This window comes from Emys orbicularis, chromosome 9 (assembly GCF_028017835.1).
Source record: "Emys orbicularis isolate rEmyOrb1 chromosome 9, rEmyOrb1.hap1, whole genome shotgun sequence".
NCBI lineage: Eukaryota > Metazoa > Chordata > Testudines > Emydidae > Emys > Emys orbicularis.
The window spans coordinates 23236290-23249487 of record NC_088691.1 but is presented as its reverse complement, the minus strand read 5'-3'; the positions used below and the strand labels follow the sequence as shown (position 1 = coordinate 23249487).

Genomic DNA, 13198 nt, shown 5'->3' with positions numbered 1-13198 from the left:
CCTTATTTTCTGGGCACTTGCAATATGCACTGATCCAGTGCCTCCCCGGAAGCAGTGCACCCGCATTTATGGGCTTCACTTCAGTTCAGAGTCTTTCCTTGAGGTTCTTTTGTCTTTGTCCATGCTCAAGCCTGCATCTGCCAAACACTGTAAATGCAGGGCTGATGGATGTCAATTGTTCTGTGTTGACAGAGTCAGCTGAGACCCACCCCACCTCTGGTGACATATGTCACCACCAACTGGTTGTGAACCAGATATACTACATGATACATAATGATATGCATCTGGAATACTGTGTGTAGTTCTAGTCTCCCATGTTTAAGAAGGATGAAATTCAAACTGGAACAGGTACAGGGAAGGGCTAGTAGGATGATCCACGGAATGGAAAACCAAGCTCTTTGAGTCTCCTTTCATAAGTCAGGCTTGTTTAGCCTAACCACAAGGCGGCTGAGGGGAGATATGATTACTCTATAAATATATCAGAGGGATAAATACCAGGAAGGGAGATGAATTATTTAAGCTCAGTATCAATGTGGACACAAGAACAAATGGATATAAACTGGCCATCAGGAAGTTTAGACTTGAAATTAGACGAAGGTTTCTAACCATCAGAGGAGAGAAGTTCTGGAACAGCCTTCCAAGGGGAGCAGTGGGGGCAAAAGACATCTGGTTTTGAGACTAAGCTGGATAAGGTTATAGAGGGGATGGTATGATAGACTAGCCAAATTTTGGCAATTAATTGATCCCTGATTATTAGCAGTAAATATGTCCAATGGCCTATGATGGGATGTTAGATGGGGTGGGATCTGAGTTACTGCAGAGAATTCTTTCCTGGGTGTCTGGCCGGTGAGTCTTGCCCATATGCTCAGGGTTTAGCTGATCACCATAGTCAGGGTGGGGAAGGAATTTTCCTCCAGGGCAGATTGGCAGAGGACCTGAGGGTTTTTCCACCTTCCTCTGCAGTGTGGGGCACGGGTCATTTGCTAGAGGATTCTCTGCACCTTAAAGTCTTTAAACCATGATTTGAGGACTTCAATAGCTCAGACATAGGTTAAGGGTTTATTAGAGGAGTGGGCGAGTGAGAGTGTGGCCTGCATTGTGCAGGAGGTCAGACTACATGATCATGATGGTCCCTTCTGACCTTAAAGTCTATGACAAACAGCCCACAATAACCATCCTTATCAGCTAGTTCTTAGCTTTCAGTAGAGACCACCCACCACATTGGGAGGATGATTGGACATAGACATAACATGCCTGCCTGGAGAGGACTGTGCCAGGGGCCTGACCCTGGATCACTGAAATGTCTGTGCTTTCACCCCTGCCAACACATTAATCAGAACCTTGTGCTTTGTAACCCAACTGGCCGAAGAGAAACACCTCTCTCTGAACAGGCTGTGGGGCGGGAACTTCTTTACACTGGACCAGATAAAAAAAAGTCTTTCAGATATTTTGTTTCTTCTCACATCCCAACAGACAGGGGGTTATAACAAAGGGACAAATCCCAGGAAGGGTAAGCAGAGAGATGGGGCAAAGGGAGAAGAGGAGGGACTAAGGCTTCAGCGGTCTGTCTCTCACCACATGTGGGTAGAGGGACAGGCCGAGAGCACGCATAGGAGCACAGAATAGGCAGGATAGAGCTCAGCAGAGAAAAGCGGATATTTAAATAGTTAATACTAAAACCTAGCCCCTGTACAGTCCTTGCTAAGTACCAAATGCTGTCCAATAAAACTGCACACATCAAAACACAGGCACTTAACTACTTCTCCACAAGAAGTCTTCCCCTTCAACAATGCCAGCACATAATGCCCATGCAGACGCACTAGGGCCATACAGATTAATATCCCTGTCTTGAACGCCAGCTTCTGAAACTTTCAGCTGTGCTCCAGATCACACTAACTGCTTCACACCAGCAGGAAATCTGAAATGTCACCTGCACAAAACAAGGGCACAGATTCTGCACAGGAACAGTCAGGATAGCCATAACTTGCCTGAATCACACAGCTTGTATATGTTTGGGGTATGCTGACATTTCAGGTCACAATTATGTATTACAGTAGCACCCAGAAGCCTTAACCAGGACTGTGGTCCCATTGTGCTAGACACTGTACAGAGATACAATCCAAGCCCTCAGAGATTTACTATCTAACAAGGCAAAAAGCAAACAAGGCAGGTGACAAGGATCTAACAAACAAGCAAATTAACATGGTGCAGAACTTGCAACTTTACTAGTTACATTTTGTTATCTCTTTCTATTGGGGTTAGCAGTAGAGTGAGGAATGGAAAGTTAGTAAGAGGAAAGGAGAAGGAAATTCACCCCTCCTTCCCATTTCAAGTAGAGCAAAGAGTGTTTGCTCCATGGTCATATAGTGCTATGCCAATGGAAAACACTGCATAAAATGTTAAGGATTAGGATTAGACTGTACCCCTGGAAAGTTTAAAGTTTTTGCTGCAACTTTTAGAAGCATGAGTTATAATTTAAGTTATACAAATGATCCCATCCCTTCCAGGACTTAGAAATGGATTGGGGGTGGGGGTGTTGAGCCTTAACACCTTTCGAGAGACCAAGCATGGAAAATGTGAGCCCTAGTTGTTTTAGAGCATTAGGAGCATGTGAAATAAGCTGCAAAATAGCTTTCATTACAGCACCCTAACTCTCTAGTGCTTCAACTCTTCCACACCTGCTTGCAGGTATATTTCTTCCCCAATGGGTAGAGTTTTCAGAAGGTAGTTAGTTAGGGTTAATTTCCCATTCCAGGCCAATGAAAGTGCTCTCACTTCTTCCATAGGCTTAGGCCTGGTCTACACCGGGGGAAGGGGGGGGGGGGAGGGAATTGATCTAAATTACGCAACTTCAGCTACGTCAACGTACTTCGATGGCACTGCGGTGAGTTGACTACTGACGCTCCCCCATCCACTCCGCCTGCGCCTCTCGCCCTGGAGGAGTACCGGAGTCGACAGGAGAGCACCCCGGGGTCGATTTATTGCATCTAGACTAGACGTGATAAATTGACGCCTGCTGGATCAATTGCTGCCCGCCGATCAGGTGGGTAGTATAATCATACCCTTAGAAACAAGTCCCCAGTGAAGATATTAATGACTCACACCAGTGTATGTCAGGAGTAACTCCACTGAAGTCACTGCACTTACATGACTAAGTGGAGGATCAGAGCTGATGTCTTAAAGTACATTCTCTCTCTCTCACACACACACACACACACACACACACACACACACACCCACACACACCCACACCCACACACACCCATTCTTGAATCCCACACTTGTGCTGATGCTCATATCTAATCAGCTACACTGGACACTGTTTAATACAAGGTTGCCTCTTACACCATTGTGGTTCATATAGCCTTAATCCAGATGTTTGATAAGGATTTGGTCCTTGTTTAGGAGAAAGTCAATAGCGTTGTTCCTGCAAACATAGTGGTATGTTTGGTTGGACAATAAGAGGCATCTGAGACTCCACCACTGTGGACAAGGCATATTTACAGTGATTTAAAATAAGAAATAGTTAAGACACACAAGACACCAGTGTAGTCTCAAACCAGTTTTCTTCGCTGACTCCAATAATCTAGTTATAAATTGGGAGCACTCCGAGAAAACCAGCACACTGAGCAAACTGTAGGCCAAGAATCCCATCCTTACGTGGCAGCCCCACGTATCATGATCGTTTATCACCCAATTATGCATTAGGGGAAGAGAGCTGTTCTAGAGACAGGCTTGCAACCCACCAGAGGGGATAGGAAGTGTCACTGACCCCCAAAATCATGACCACCAGTGTTCCTTATTAAGTACAACAGATGGGTAACAGTAAGTTCTTCTATAATGATTATGATATAACCAGTAGATCTCAAAGCACCGTCAAAAATAAGGATCTTTATCCTCCTCGGTGAGATTGAGGTTCAGAGAGGTAATGTGGTTGTGCAGAAAGCTCTCCTCTAGTCACATCCAAATCCCTAAGATGATCATTGTGTCTTCCCATTATGAAGCTCTTCTCAATATGGAAACTAAACTGCCCACACTCAGCTAGGAGAGAGAGCATGTCTAACACCCCCCTCTTCCTTCAGCATTTTCTCATCCCTAAAATCTCAAAACATACATACACATTTTTGAAATTTGGGAGGAGAGTGAGGAAACAAGCAAATGGTAGCTTGGGAAAAAAAAATCCAAGTTCAAATCCCCACTACATGGGAATTTAGTAATTTAGCTACAAAAACCAAAAACAGGCTAATCTATGCTGCCCTCTTGTGGCTTACTGATGCAAAGCAGCAGCTATGTCTCCACACCAGAAACAAAGATTTAGTGAAAATTTTAACTCAAAATCCAACCATGTAAGGGTCTTCCCTGAACTGGAAGCAGTTTTAGACAGAAAAAAAACCTGATCATTATCTTGGGTCATTCTCAGCTGCAGGTGTTAAGGACAGTACAATCCTGTGACTCTGTTTTGACTTCCACCTCTGGAGACCTGGCCTCCAACCCTAGCTTAAGTCAAGAGTTTGTGGGTTCCATCCTAGCCTCTATTTGTGTGCATCAAGAAGGAACTACAGAATGTGTTAATGCTGAGCGGTTGGAGTTTCATGGTAACAGACTGTTGCAGGGGAGCATGGAGGTGCAGTGGTAGAACATGGAAAGGGGGGGGGGGGGGAAGGGAAGACTTGAAATAGAAACTGCAGAAACCCAGTTACACCAAGGATTTAATTTCTCTAAACTTTATTGGCACTGAAGGAAGAACAGGACATGGACTTTAACAAATTCCTCCAAACGAAAGTGTTTTGATACCAAGTTTCTTTTTGTGGTTAGCCAAATGGGCCCATGAGTTACCTCACAAGTCCCAAGGGACTGCTGTTTTAATATAACCAAAATAAAAAGTTTGGTCAAAAATGTGTAGACATAATTTACAGCAACAAAAAACAAAGGCAGGCAAACACTTCATAGGATAATCCCCTGAAGAGGATATTCTATATCCAAGTAGTAAACAAACTGGGGGAGAGGGGAGAGAAAAAAAAAATTAGCTCAATGTATTGTAACAAATAAAAAAAAAAAGTGTCTAGAAATCTCACCATAATACTGAAAGCTTCTTACATTAATTTCCTTGCAAAATATCATCTCTTTACAATACAGTATACATTTTCAAAGGGCGAGGGGACTATAAACATCTCCTCCTCCCATGACTAATATTTTCTAATTGTGCATAGCTAGAAAGACTGAAATCAAATATCATTAGATACCACGAATATAATACTGGTAGGAAAGGGCACAGCTGAAACAACTACACAAGGAGTTAGGTGGACTCACTGGCATGAACTGTTCTATTTCTATATTGGACCATTTGAAATTAGAATGTGACAAAAACAACAGAAGTCACGTCAACATAACACAGGAGTTCAGCAGTGTTCTGTGACCCATCACAACAGAAAGAGGTTTATTATTTGAACAAACATACTCCAGGCACTGTGCATCTTCTCATTAAGGAAACTGTTAAAGATGCAATAAAAGACTTTATATAAAAAAAAAAAATAAAAAATAAAAAAAAAAAGCCAGTAGTTGTCACAGACAGAGCAGAACTGCTGAGAACCAGGTTTAAAGCACCAGAAGTGAAGTTTAATTGTTGTTTGTTCTCTCAGTAATGAGACTCAAATAGAATCAGTGCCAATAACTCTTCAGTAAAGAAATATGCAAATAAGTTCTGACAAGTTTAACTGCAATCTTATTTGTAACTTTCAAAGCACTGGGGTGTTTTGTGAGGTTTTTTTTTTGGTTGATGGAAGGTTTCCCTCTCCCTCCCCTCCTAAAGGCACATTGTGTCTGGGGACAAAAGTGCTTCAAAAATGCATGTATTGGACATTTGGAAGGATCTACGTTAGGTTATGCTACCAACAGAGATCCATTTGGTCAGTGTTTGCATGGAGATCCATGCAAACAAACTGATATTGCTTCTCTAAAAGCACTCATACAGATGAGGTGGTTTTAAGCAGCACAAGGGATTCCAGGAGAAATACTGCAGGCTTGTATTAACACTGACTTTCTGGCACTCTTCTCTCCACACCACTAACATTCCACTGTGCCACTTCTAGTTTGCCTTAGTAGAAGGAGTTTGAGTTTTGAGGAGCTCTAGTGTAAGTTTTCAGGTATTTTCTTTATACCACCAATAACGGTGATACTACATGGATGAGAAGGGGGTGGGAAGCTCCCATGGGGCTGAAAAAGTTGCATAGATTTTGGAACATGCCAAGCAAGATCACACCACCAGCCAGGCTGAAGGCTGCAAATTTAAGTAGCAACAGGCTAAACTAAGATGGGAAGAGCAGGGGAGAGGAGGAGTCCATTTAGATGGATTCAAATTTTAAAAGGGCTCTTCTAAAACTGGAGCATTTTCCTCTACAAAGAATTAAGGCCATGTCCAAGTCAACCCTGAACATACATGGTTATTTCCTGCCAAGTGGTACACAGAATCCTCTCTATAACATGGACAGGAATGCATAACAAGTCCATTTGGATGACAGGACTTGTTGTTGGACAGTACAACAAGTGACAGTAAAACAGCAACAGCTAGCTCAGGACCGAGTCACCTCATCACTAGGGGCAGAAACTTCTGTTCTCAGGGCCACAGACAAAGGACACAATATCATTCCAATGGGAGGACAGAGATTTGAGTTAGGAATTAAGTGTGCTGCTATCATTTGACAATTAAGATGGCAATAGGAAAAGAGGATTCCATTTAGGACAGACAGCTAGCAAGGCATCTTCTCGTCCCAACCAGAAGAGATGGCAGGGAGGAAGGTGCTGACCTGTAACAGATGAACCAGATGCGAAATGAAAAGCCTTAGGTCACTGATTATTTTTGGGCCCCAGCTGCTGGTCATTTTTCCTAGTTTAAACTAATTAAAAAACTAAAGACCCCTTATTAAAACCCTAAACTACAATATGCATCTGTGCACAAGTCATAAGGCACCAATGATTTACGATAAAAAGGCCTTTTCTGGAAGTTATCTGCATGAGAAGAATAAATGCATCATACTCAGACAGACAGTCATGATTTTTGGTGGCTACATTTTCATTTGGTTAGAACTAAATTTTTACGTCTCTCCCTCCACTCTCGCATATTTGCCTATTCCTTTAGAATTCTAGTTTGGGGTCACTAGTGGAAGTTAAAGCCCCTCCAACACAGTCTGCCAGTGGCACAATAAATGGCAATGAACAAGAATTACTGTGGAGGAGGAACCCCTCTCCTCGCTGACTAGGGAATTTACTGCTCCAAAACAAGTTACTTTAATGGAAATGCCCAGATCACTCCAAAGGACTCAGGAATAGTTAACTAAAAAGAAGTCTGATGGATCCCTCAAGAAGTTTTAACACTGACAGTTCAGATGATCTGTTTGGCTTGCTCAAATTTGGAGAGCAGAAAAAGCTTTGGTCTTTTACAAATAACATTTATACTTTACTTCCAACCCCTTTTCACTCAAACCTTCTTTCACTACACCCCCCAACTCAATTAAAATCAAACCCTTGCATTAAAGCAGAGATCTAGCTACTCAATTCTAATACTGAAGTACTGTTGTAAGGCATGTGTGTCAGACTGCTGACTTTTACCATATGTAACTCAGTGGAAGTATCTGGTTGCATCTCCTCCCAGTGGACCCAGAGAGCAATGCAATTGTTTCAGTGAACAGTACAAAGCCATGTGCAATTGAGACTTTACCCAGCTAAGCAAAAACAATTTCAGATTTGGAGTCCCCACCCCGCCCAAGACAACATGGATATTTTGTTTGTTCCTCCGTTGCTGAACTGCAGAGACTGCACAAAACTCGATAAATAAAGACCATGGTCACTCTTCTGTAGTGGTTCCAGCGCAGCACGATTACACGTGAATGATGGGAGAGGACGAGAAAGAGGGGACAGCAGGTGCAAGAGAGTTTACATGGACTCAAACTCATCAATGCGCTGCTTAGTATTGCCCTGCCGGATCTGGCGGAGGGTCTTGTACTTGTCACGGCCCTGCCGCATGTTCTCAGCGTGGATCATGTCATTGGCTGTCTTCTTGGTTTCATCCCGAGCATTTGCCAGCTCTGAGGTAAGAGCCTATAGATGGGAGAAAGACAGAAGTAGGGTTACAAGCCAGCCTATGCAGCAGCGCTGAGCTGTAGGATCAGCAAGAGGTAAAGTGGGCCTTAGTCCCAAAAGATTGCTATCCTTTGAGATGGAAAACCCTGTGCCTACCTAATCTGGTATTTTCTCACCCCCAATATTTACAGTGTAGGAAGTGTGATGACATCACACCCTTTGCTCACAAGTCTAGGTTTTTTCTAATGTCTGAGGAAGTCTGGACTAAAAGTTAGGCCTAACGTTACATAGGGAAAGGTGAAAACACATGTGAAAGGTGAAAACTCCAAAAATATATGTGCCCCCCGGGGCTCTCTAGCAAGGGATTTTTCCCATGGCGGGGTAGGGGTTGGAGAGGGAAGACAATGGCAAGATTAAAGATATTTAAATAATTAGTGAACAAAATGGCAAACCCCTTGCCATTGGCAAACCCCTTGCAGATTCCAGCCACCTTTCTAGCATCGCCACAGCACAATGCAGTAATATTTCTGCCCTGGTCTGCAGGTGAAGAAGCCTAGACAGCCAGTGAGTGAGTGAGTGAGTCAGTCACAGCTGGACACAGAGCACCACTTGTTTGTTTAGTGCTGGTGAACAGACAACCCAGCAGACTGAAGTTCAGTGCAGCAGACTGAAGTTCAGTGTAGGTACAGCACAGATAGCAGGAAAGGCTTTCCCCATGCTGCTCTCAACAAGGCGCTTCAAACCTGCCTTTGAGAGACCACTACTGGGGTTGAACAGTGCAATCCAGTGGAGTCAGCCAACAGGGCAGCAGACTGGCATGGACACCTGCTTGACAGGAACTGGACCAAGTCCTTCATCCTGTTCCAGACAGCGCTGAACAGCTGTCAGATGGCCAGCAGGATTCAAGTAGGCAGAATACATTGGACAGATGCTTTTCTTGGCAATACACGAGTACTCTTCACTGGCAAGAGGTCTGAATGGTTATTGGATGGGAGTGGGCAGGGGAGGGGCAAGCTTCTCCCCCACTCTCCCTACATCTTGCTATGTATTGAATTGATGAGATTGTGGCACCCTACTCCTCAGTAGATGCATTTAGTCCCCACTACAGCTGCCTGAGCATGGCAGGGAAGAAGGAAACAGCAGCCCAGAAGCAGCAGATATCCCCGAGCCCACCCCCGGCATTACCTTCAAGTGTTTCTGAACCCGTTCGTTCTTCTCCGCCTCAGTGGTGCGATCCTCCTCGCTGCGGTCCTTGATGGTGGCATCTGCCTTCAGTTCAGCACTGGCCTCCGCAGCGTTCTCATCCTGTTCATCATCATGCTCGTTCTCAGACTGCATGGGTTCAGTGACGTGAGGGGTGCTCATGGCAGTCTTCAGTTCCTCTTTGGTCTTCTCTAGGTCTTCCTGCACGGTCTCAGCCTGCAGGAGGGCAACATCCCTCAGTGGGTTAGCGGGAAAGAGACCCATTTCAAAGGCTTCCCTTACAGTCCAAGGGACCCAAAAGAGGGGACATCTGGGTTCAAATGTCTCTTTCAGAATGTCCATAACCCCTTTGGGTGAAGTGCTTTCAAGTGAGAGAATTCACAGGCTGTCCAGGCATCATCATACACTAGTGGAGTTAGAAGATGGCCATCAACCTCAGAGTTTTGATAGGTGAGTTATATCCTATTTGCAGTAACTAAAGGCAAGTTAGATAATCTGGGCAGCCGTGTGTGTACAAGTACTGCAGAGTTATACAAATGTGTGCACAGCTGCACACCCCTGTATGCATTTTAGGTGTTCAGATACCCAACCTGCACCTGTAAATCCTGCACTGTGTATACTCATACCTTAAACTAACCCTAGGCATGTGCAACTACATAGTCTGCACACAAATTAGGCACGAATAAGGGTGTAAAATGTGCCCATCTTTTGGAAGTCTGCCCGCAGGATAAATGGACAGACCTGGGAATTAAGTTGCAAGGTGGACATTTTCTGCTTATTCTTTTGAATAAATTCACTTTAGGAACACTGAATGAATTTGGAGCTGCATGCAACTACTGGATTTTACCTGCATAAGTTGCTCTCACCACTTTTTGAACCAAAAACTGGTTCTAGCAAGGTGAACTAGGAAATAATTGGTAAATTGATAACCGGAGGCAACATAGCTTTACCACACATTGGCTTCCCTCCTTTCTGTTAAAGAGCTCTCTGCATGGTAAAGGACTTGTGGTTTGGGTCATACGATTAATCGCATGACATGGTCAGACCAGTCCCCAGTAAGAAGAGGAATACTGTGCCAAGCCCAAAGCTATACTTTTGTATTTAGGCTCCACTGATACCTTCTGTTGCCACTCCAAGGCTTCGCTCTCCTTCTTCTGCCTGGCCATTTCCAGCTGTGAGATTTTGGATGTGAGTTCTGACATCTCAGCTGCCTGTGGAAGTAATAGGTTATTTTTAGTAGGAGAGAAAACCAATTCCCTGCTGATATTAGGCCCCTAAAGCCCCAGGAACCTGGAAGTTCCATTTTCACACTGATAAAAGAGGACTAGGTCCAAAGGGGAAGATTTTTTTTTGGTGCCAGACAGATTTCCAGAGATGCAAGGGAAAGATACCTAAAGCCACTTATGGATACATTGCTAGTTGCCTTATGCCCACCTTGTAGCTGTGGGTCTTGGCTTGGTCTTTCCCTCCTTTTCTTCCCTTAATTCTAAGAATTCTAGAACAAAGCCATGAAGTTGCTCTCTCTGTACCCAGCTTGACTAGTTAGATATATGGACTTTACTGGAAGGTATTCTCCATCAGTCACTACATACAAAAAGCAGCTCAAATAGAGGCCACAGTAAAACACCAGCATTTTTCTGAAAAAGGCAATTAAGTTTCTTTAGATAGTAGCTTATGCCCCTGCTACAGCTACAACAACTAGACTACATAATTCACCCAGTTTTGAGGCCAGCACTCCAGTAAAATCATTCCCCCACTGCTAAGCTTTCAGGAAAGCTGCTTACCAGCTGCTCCTGGGTCTTTTGCTGATCATGGGATGCTTTCAGCAGGGCTTCCTTTGCCTCCTCTGCCTCTTTGCGTTCCTTAGCCAGCTTCTCTGCTTCTTCCTGGGCTCGTTTCCTTTCCTGCTCTAGCTCCAATGCCCTGCGGGTCTGTTCTTCCAATTCTGAAGCGAGGACAAAAGTATGAGGCAAAGATGGTCTCTTTCTGATCCTCCGAGCACAGAATCAGTGCAGGAAAGCAAGCTTCCTTCCCCATGACAGACATACACTTTCCCTTCACCACCAACACAGGAAGGTGTGTAAACAAGTGGGAGTAAATACTGGTGAACAGGATAGTTAGGAATATACTTCATATACAGCCTGATTTTGCATTGTCCTACCCCAAATTACATTTTTTTTTTTTTTAAAGTTAGTTTCAGATACCATCCGGTTACTATTGGTTGGAACCATTTGTCTGTAAAAGCACCAGACAACTCAAGCTCGTGGGGTTTTTTTGTGGGGGGTTCTAAACCAAGAAGCAAATAAATATACAGCAATTTTCTTTGGCAGCACCACATTTACCACCATTCAAGGTGGTAAGAGTTCAGGAAAAGGACAGGAAAGTTATTGGTGAAGTCTCTTGTACCTGCCCCCTTGGGGTACCACAGAAAAAGGCTTTCCATCAGCACCAATTGAACCAGAGCACCATGTGATTATGTAGCTCAAGGAAATAAGATGGTTGGTGGGGGTAGGTAATTGTGGATTTTATTTTATTTTTATTTTTTTTTTAAATGAAGGCCCTATAGAACCAGACTATTCCAGTCTCTCCCAATGCACATTTCCTAATACCTAGTTGAGCTTTCTTGGTTTGCTCCTCAATTTGTCTGAGTCGTTCCATCAGCTCTTCCTTCTCACGCTCAATCTTTTCTTTCTCCTTTTCTGCCAATTCCCTCTTTTTCTTCTCATTCTCCAGCAGAGCTCTGATTTGGGAAAAAGTTACAGTACAGCAGTTAAATCTGAACCACAATTCAAAGACATCAGTACTTTATTATAGAAGACCTATGAGCATGCAAGCAGCAACTGACTTAGTGAACTTTAGAGAGACAAGATGGGTGAAGTAATGTCTTTCATTGGACCAACTTCCGGGGGGGGCGGGGGGGGGGGAGAGAGAGAGAGAGACAGACAGACACAGACACACACACAGAGCTTTTCTTCCAGTCCTGGGACTGACCCTGACAATACCACTGCAAACATTCGTGAACTGTGTCAGTTAGGTTTTCATTTGTAGAAATGACACAGGTCAAGTGACAAAGGTCACCTATTTGAAATAGAGCCTTTGGAGTCATCATTCAGGTCTATTCATATCAATATCATGATTCTGAATCTTAAATGCTTTGAGCTGCCCAAGGCAGTCCTACACAGGGTCATATTTATAAGGAGTGCCATCTACATCATCTCTTTAGGTTTACTGGAGCAGAAAGGAATATGCTTTAATCAGTGTAACAGTGGACTCAAAAACACTAGTTACTCAGAGCTCTGCAGTACCCACCTCTCCATCTGTTTCTGATGCTTCTCTTCCCGAGCCTGTGCCTTCATCTGCTGCACCTCAATGGTGTCTGGTTTACGTCTGCGCATATAGAGCTCATGGTTTCCCATGCACAGCGCCAGGATTCGCTTGTTAATCCGTAATCGTGGGGCATAGAATACAAAGTCCTTGGGACAGATGGGAGACCACGTTAGACTCATTGCTCCCCGAGCATGCGCCAAACATACCTCTGTATCCAGTAATAGCCTTGCACATAAGAGAAATGTCAAGTGTCTGAGGGAGCCCATTATCAGTAATAAAAACTGATTTCAAACACTTATACCGAGCAAAGACAGGTGCCTGATGACATGGGTCAGGCGCCTTGAATTAGCAGTACTAAACAGTCGGTTTAGATTATGAAGATTGACAGAACTCATACAGGAGTATCCCCACAAGCACATTTTGGAGATTACAAGGAGGCTATATAGTTGCCAGTTTTCCTGGGATTCCCAGTGATATATGGTGCAGTTCAAGTCTCTGGCCTCAGAAAATCCTCAGGGCTTACGTTCTGCCTAGTGCATACTGGATTTTCAGTTGTGTGGATACACATGCAGTGCAGAAATACTCAAAACTC

General features: G+C 43.9%; 1 protein-coding gene across 2 annotated transcripts in view; it reads right to left on the bottom strand.

The window, feature by feature from the left end:
- Window positions 1-7773: 7773 nt before the first annotated feature.
- Window positions 7774-13198, bottom strand: part of MSN (moesin) — a 71981-nt gene continuing 66556 nt past the window's right edge. For both annotated transcript variants that reach the window (XM_065411108.1, XM_065411109.1), the window contains exons 8-13: window positions 12589-12752; window positions 11889-12019; window positions 11064-11224; window positions 10398-10490; window positions 9262-9495; window positions 7774-8094 (exon numbers count right to left, since the gene is read on the bottom strand). In XM_065411108.1, coding sequence (XP_065267180.1) covers window positions 7930-8094; window positions 9262-9495; window positions 10398-10490; window positions 11064-11224; window positions 11889-12019; window positions 12589-12752 — 948 coding nt within the window. In that variant the 3' untranslated portion in view covers window positions 7774-7929. The remainder of the gene's footprint in view (window positions 8095-9261; window positions 9496-10397; window positions 10491-11063; window positions 11225-11888; window positions 12020-12588; window positions 12753-13198) is intronic.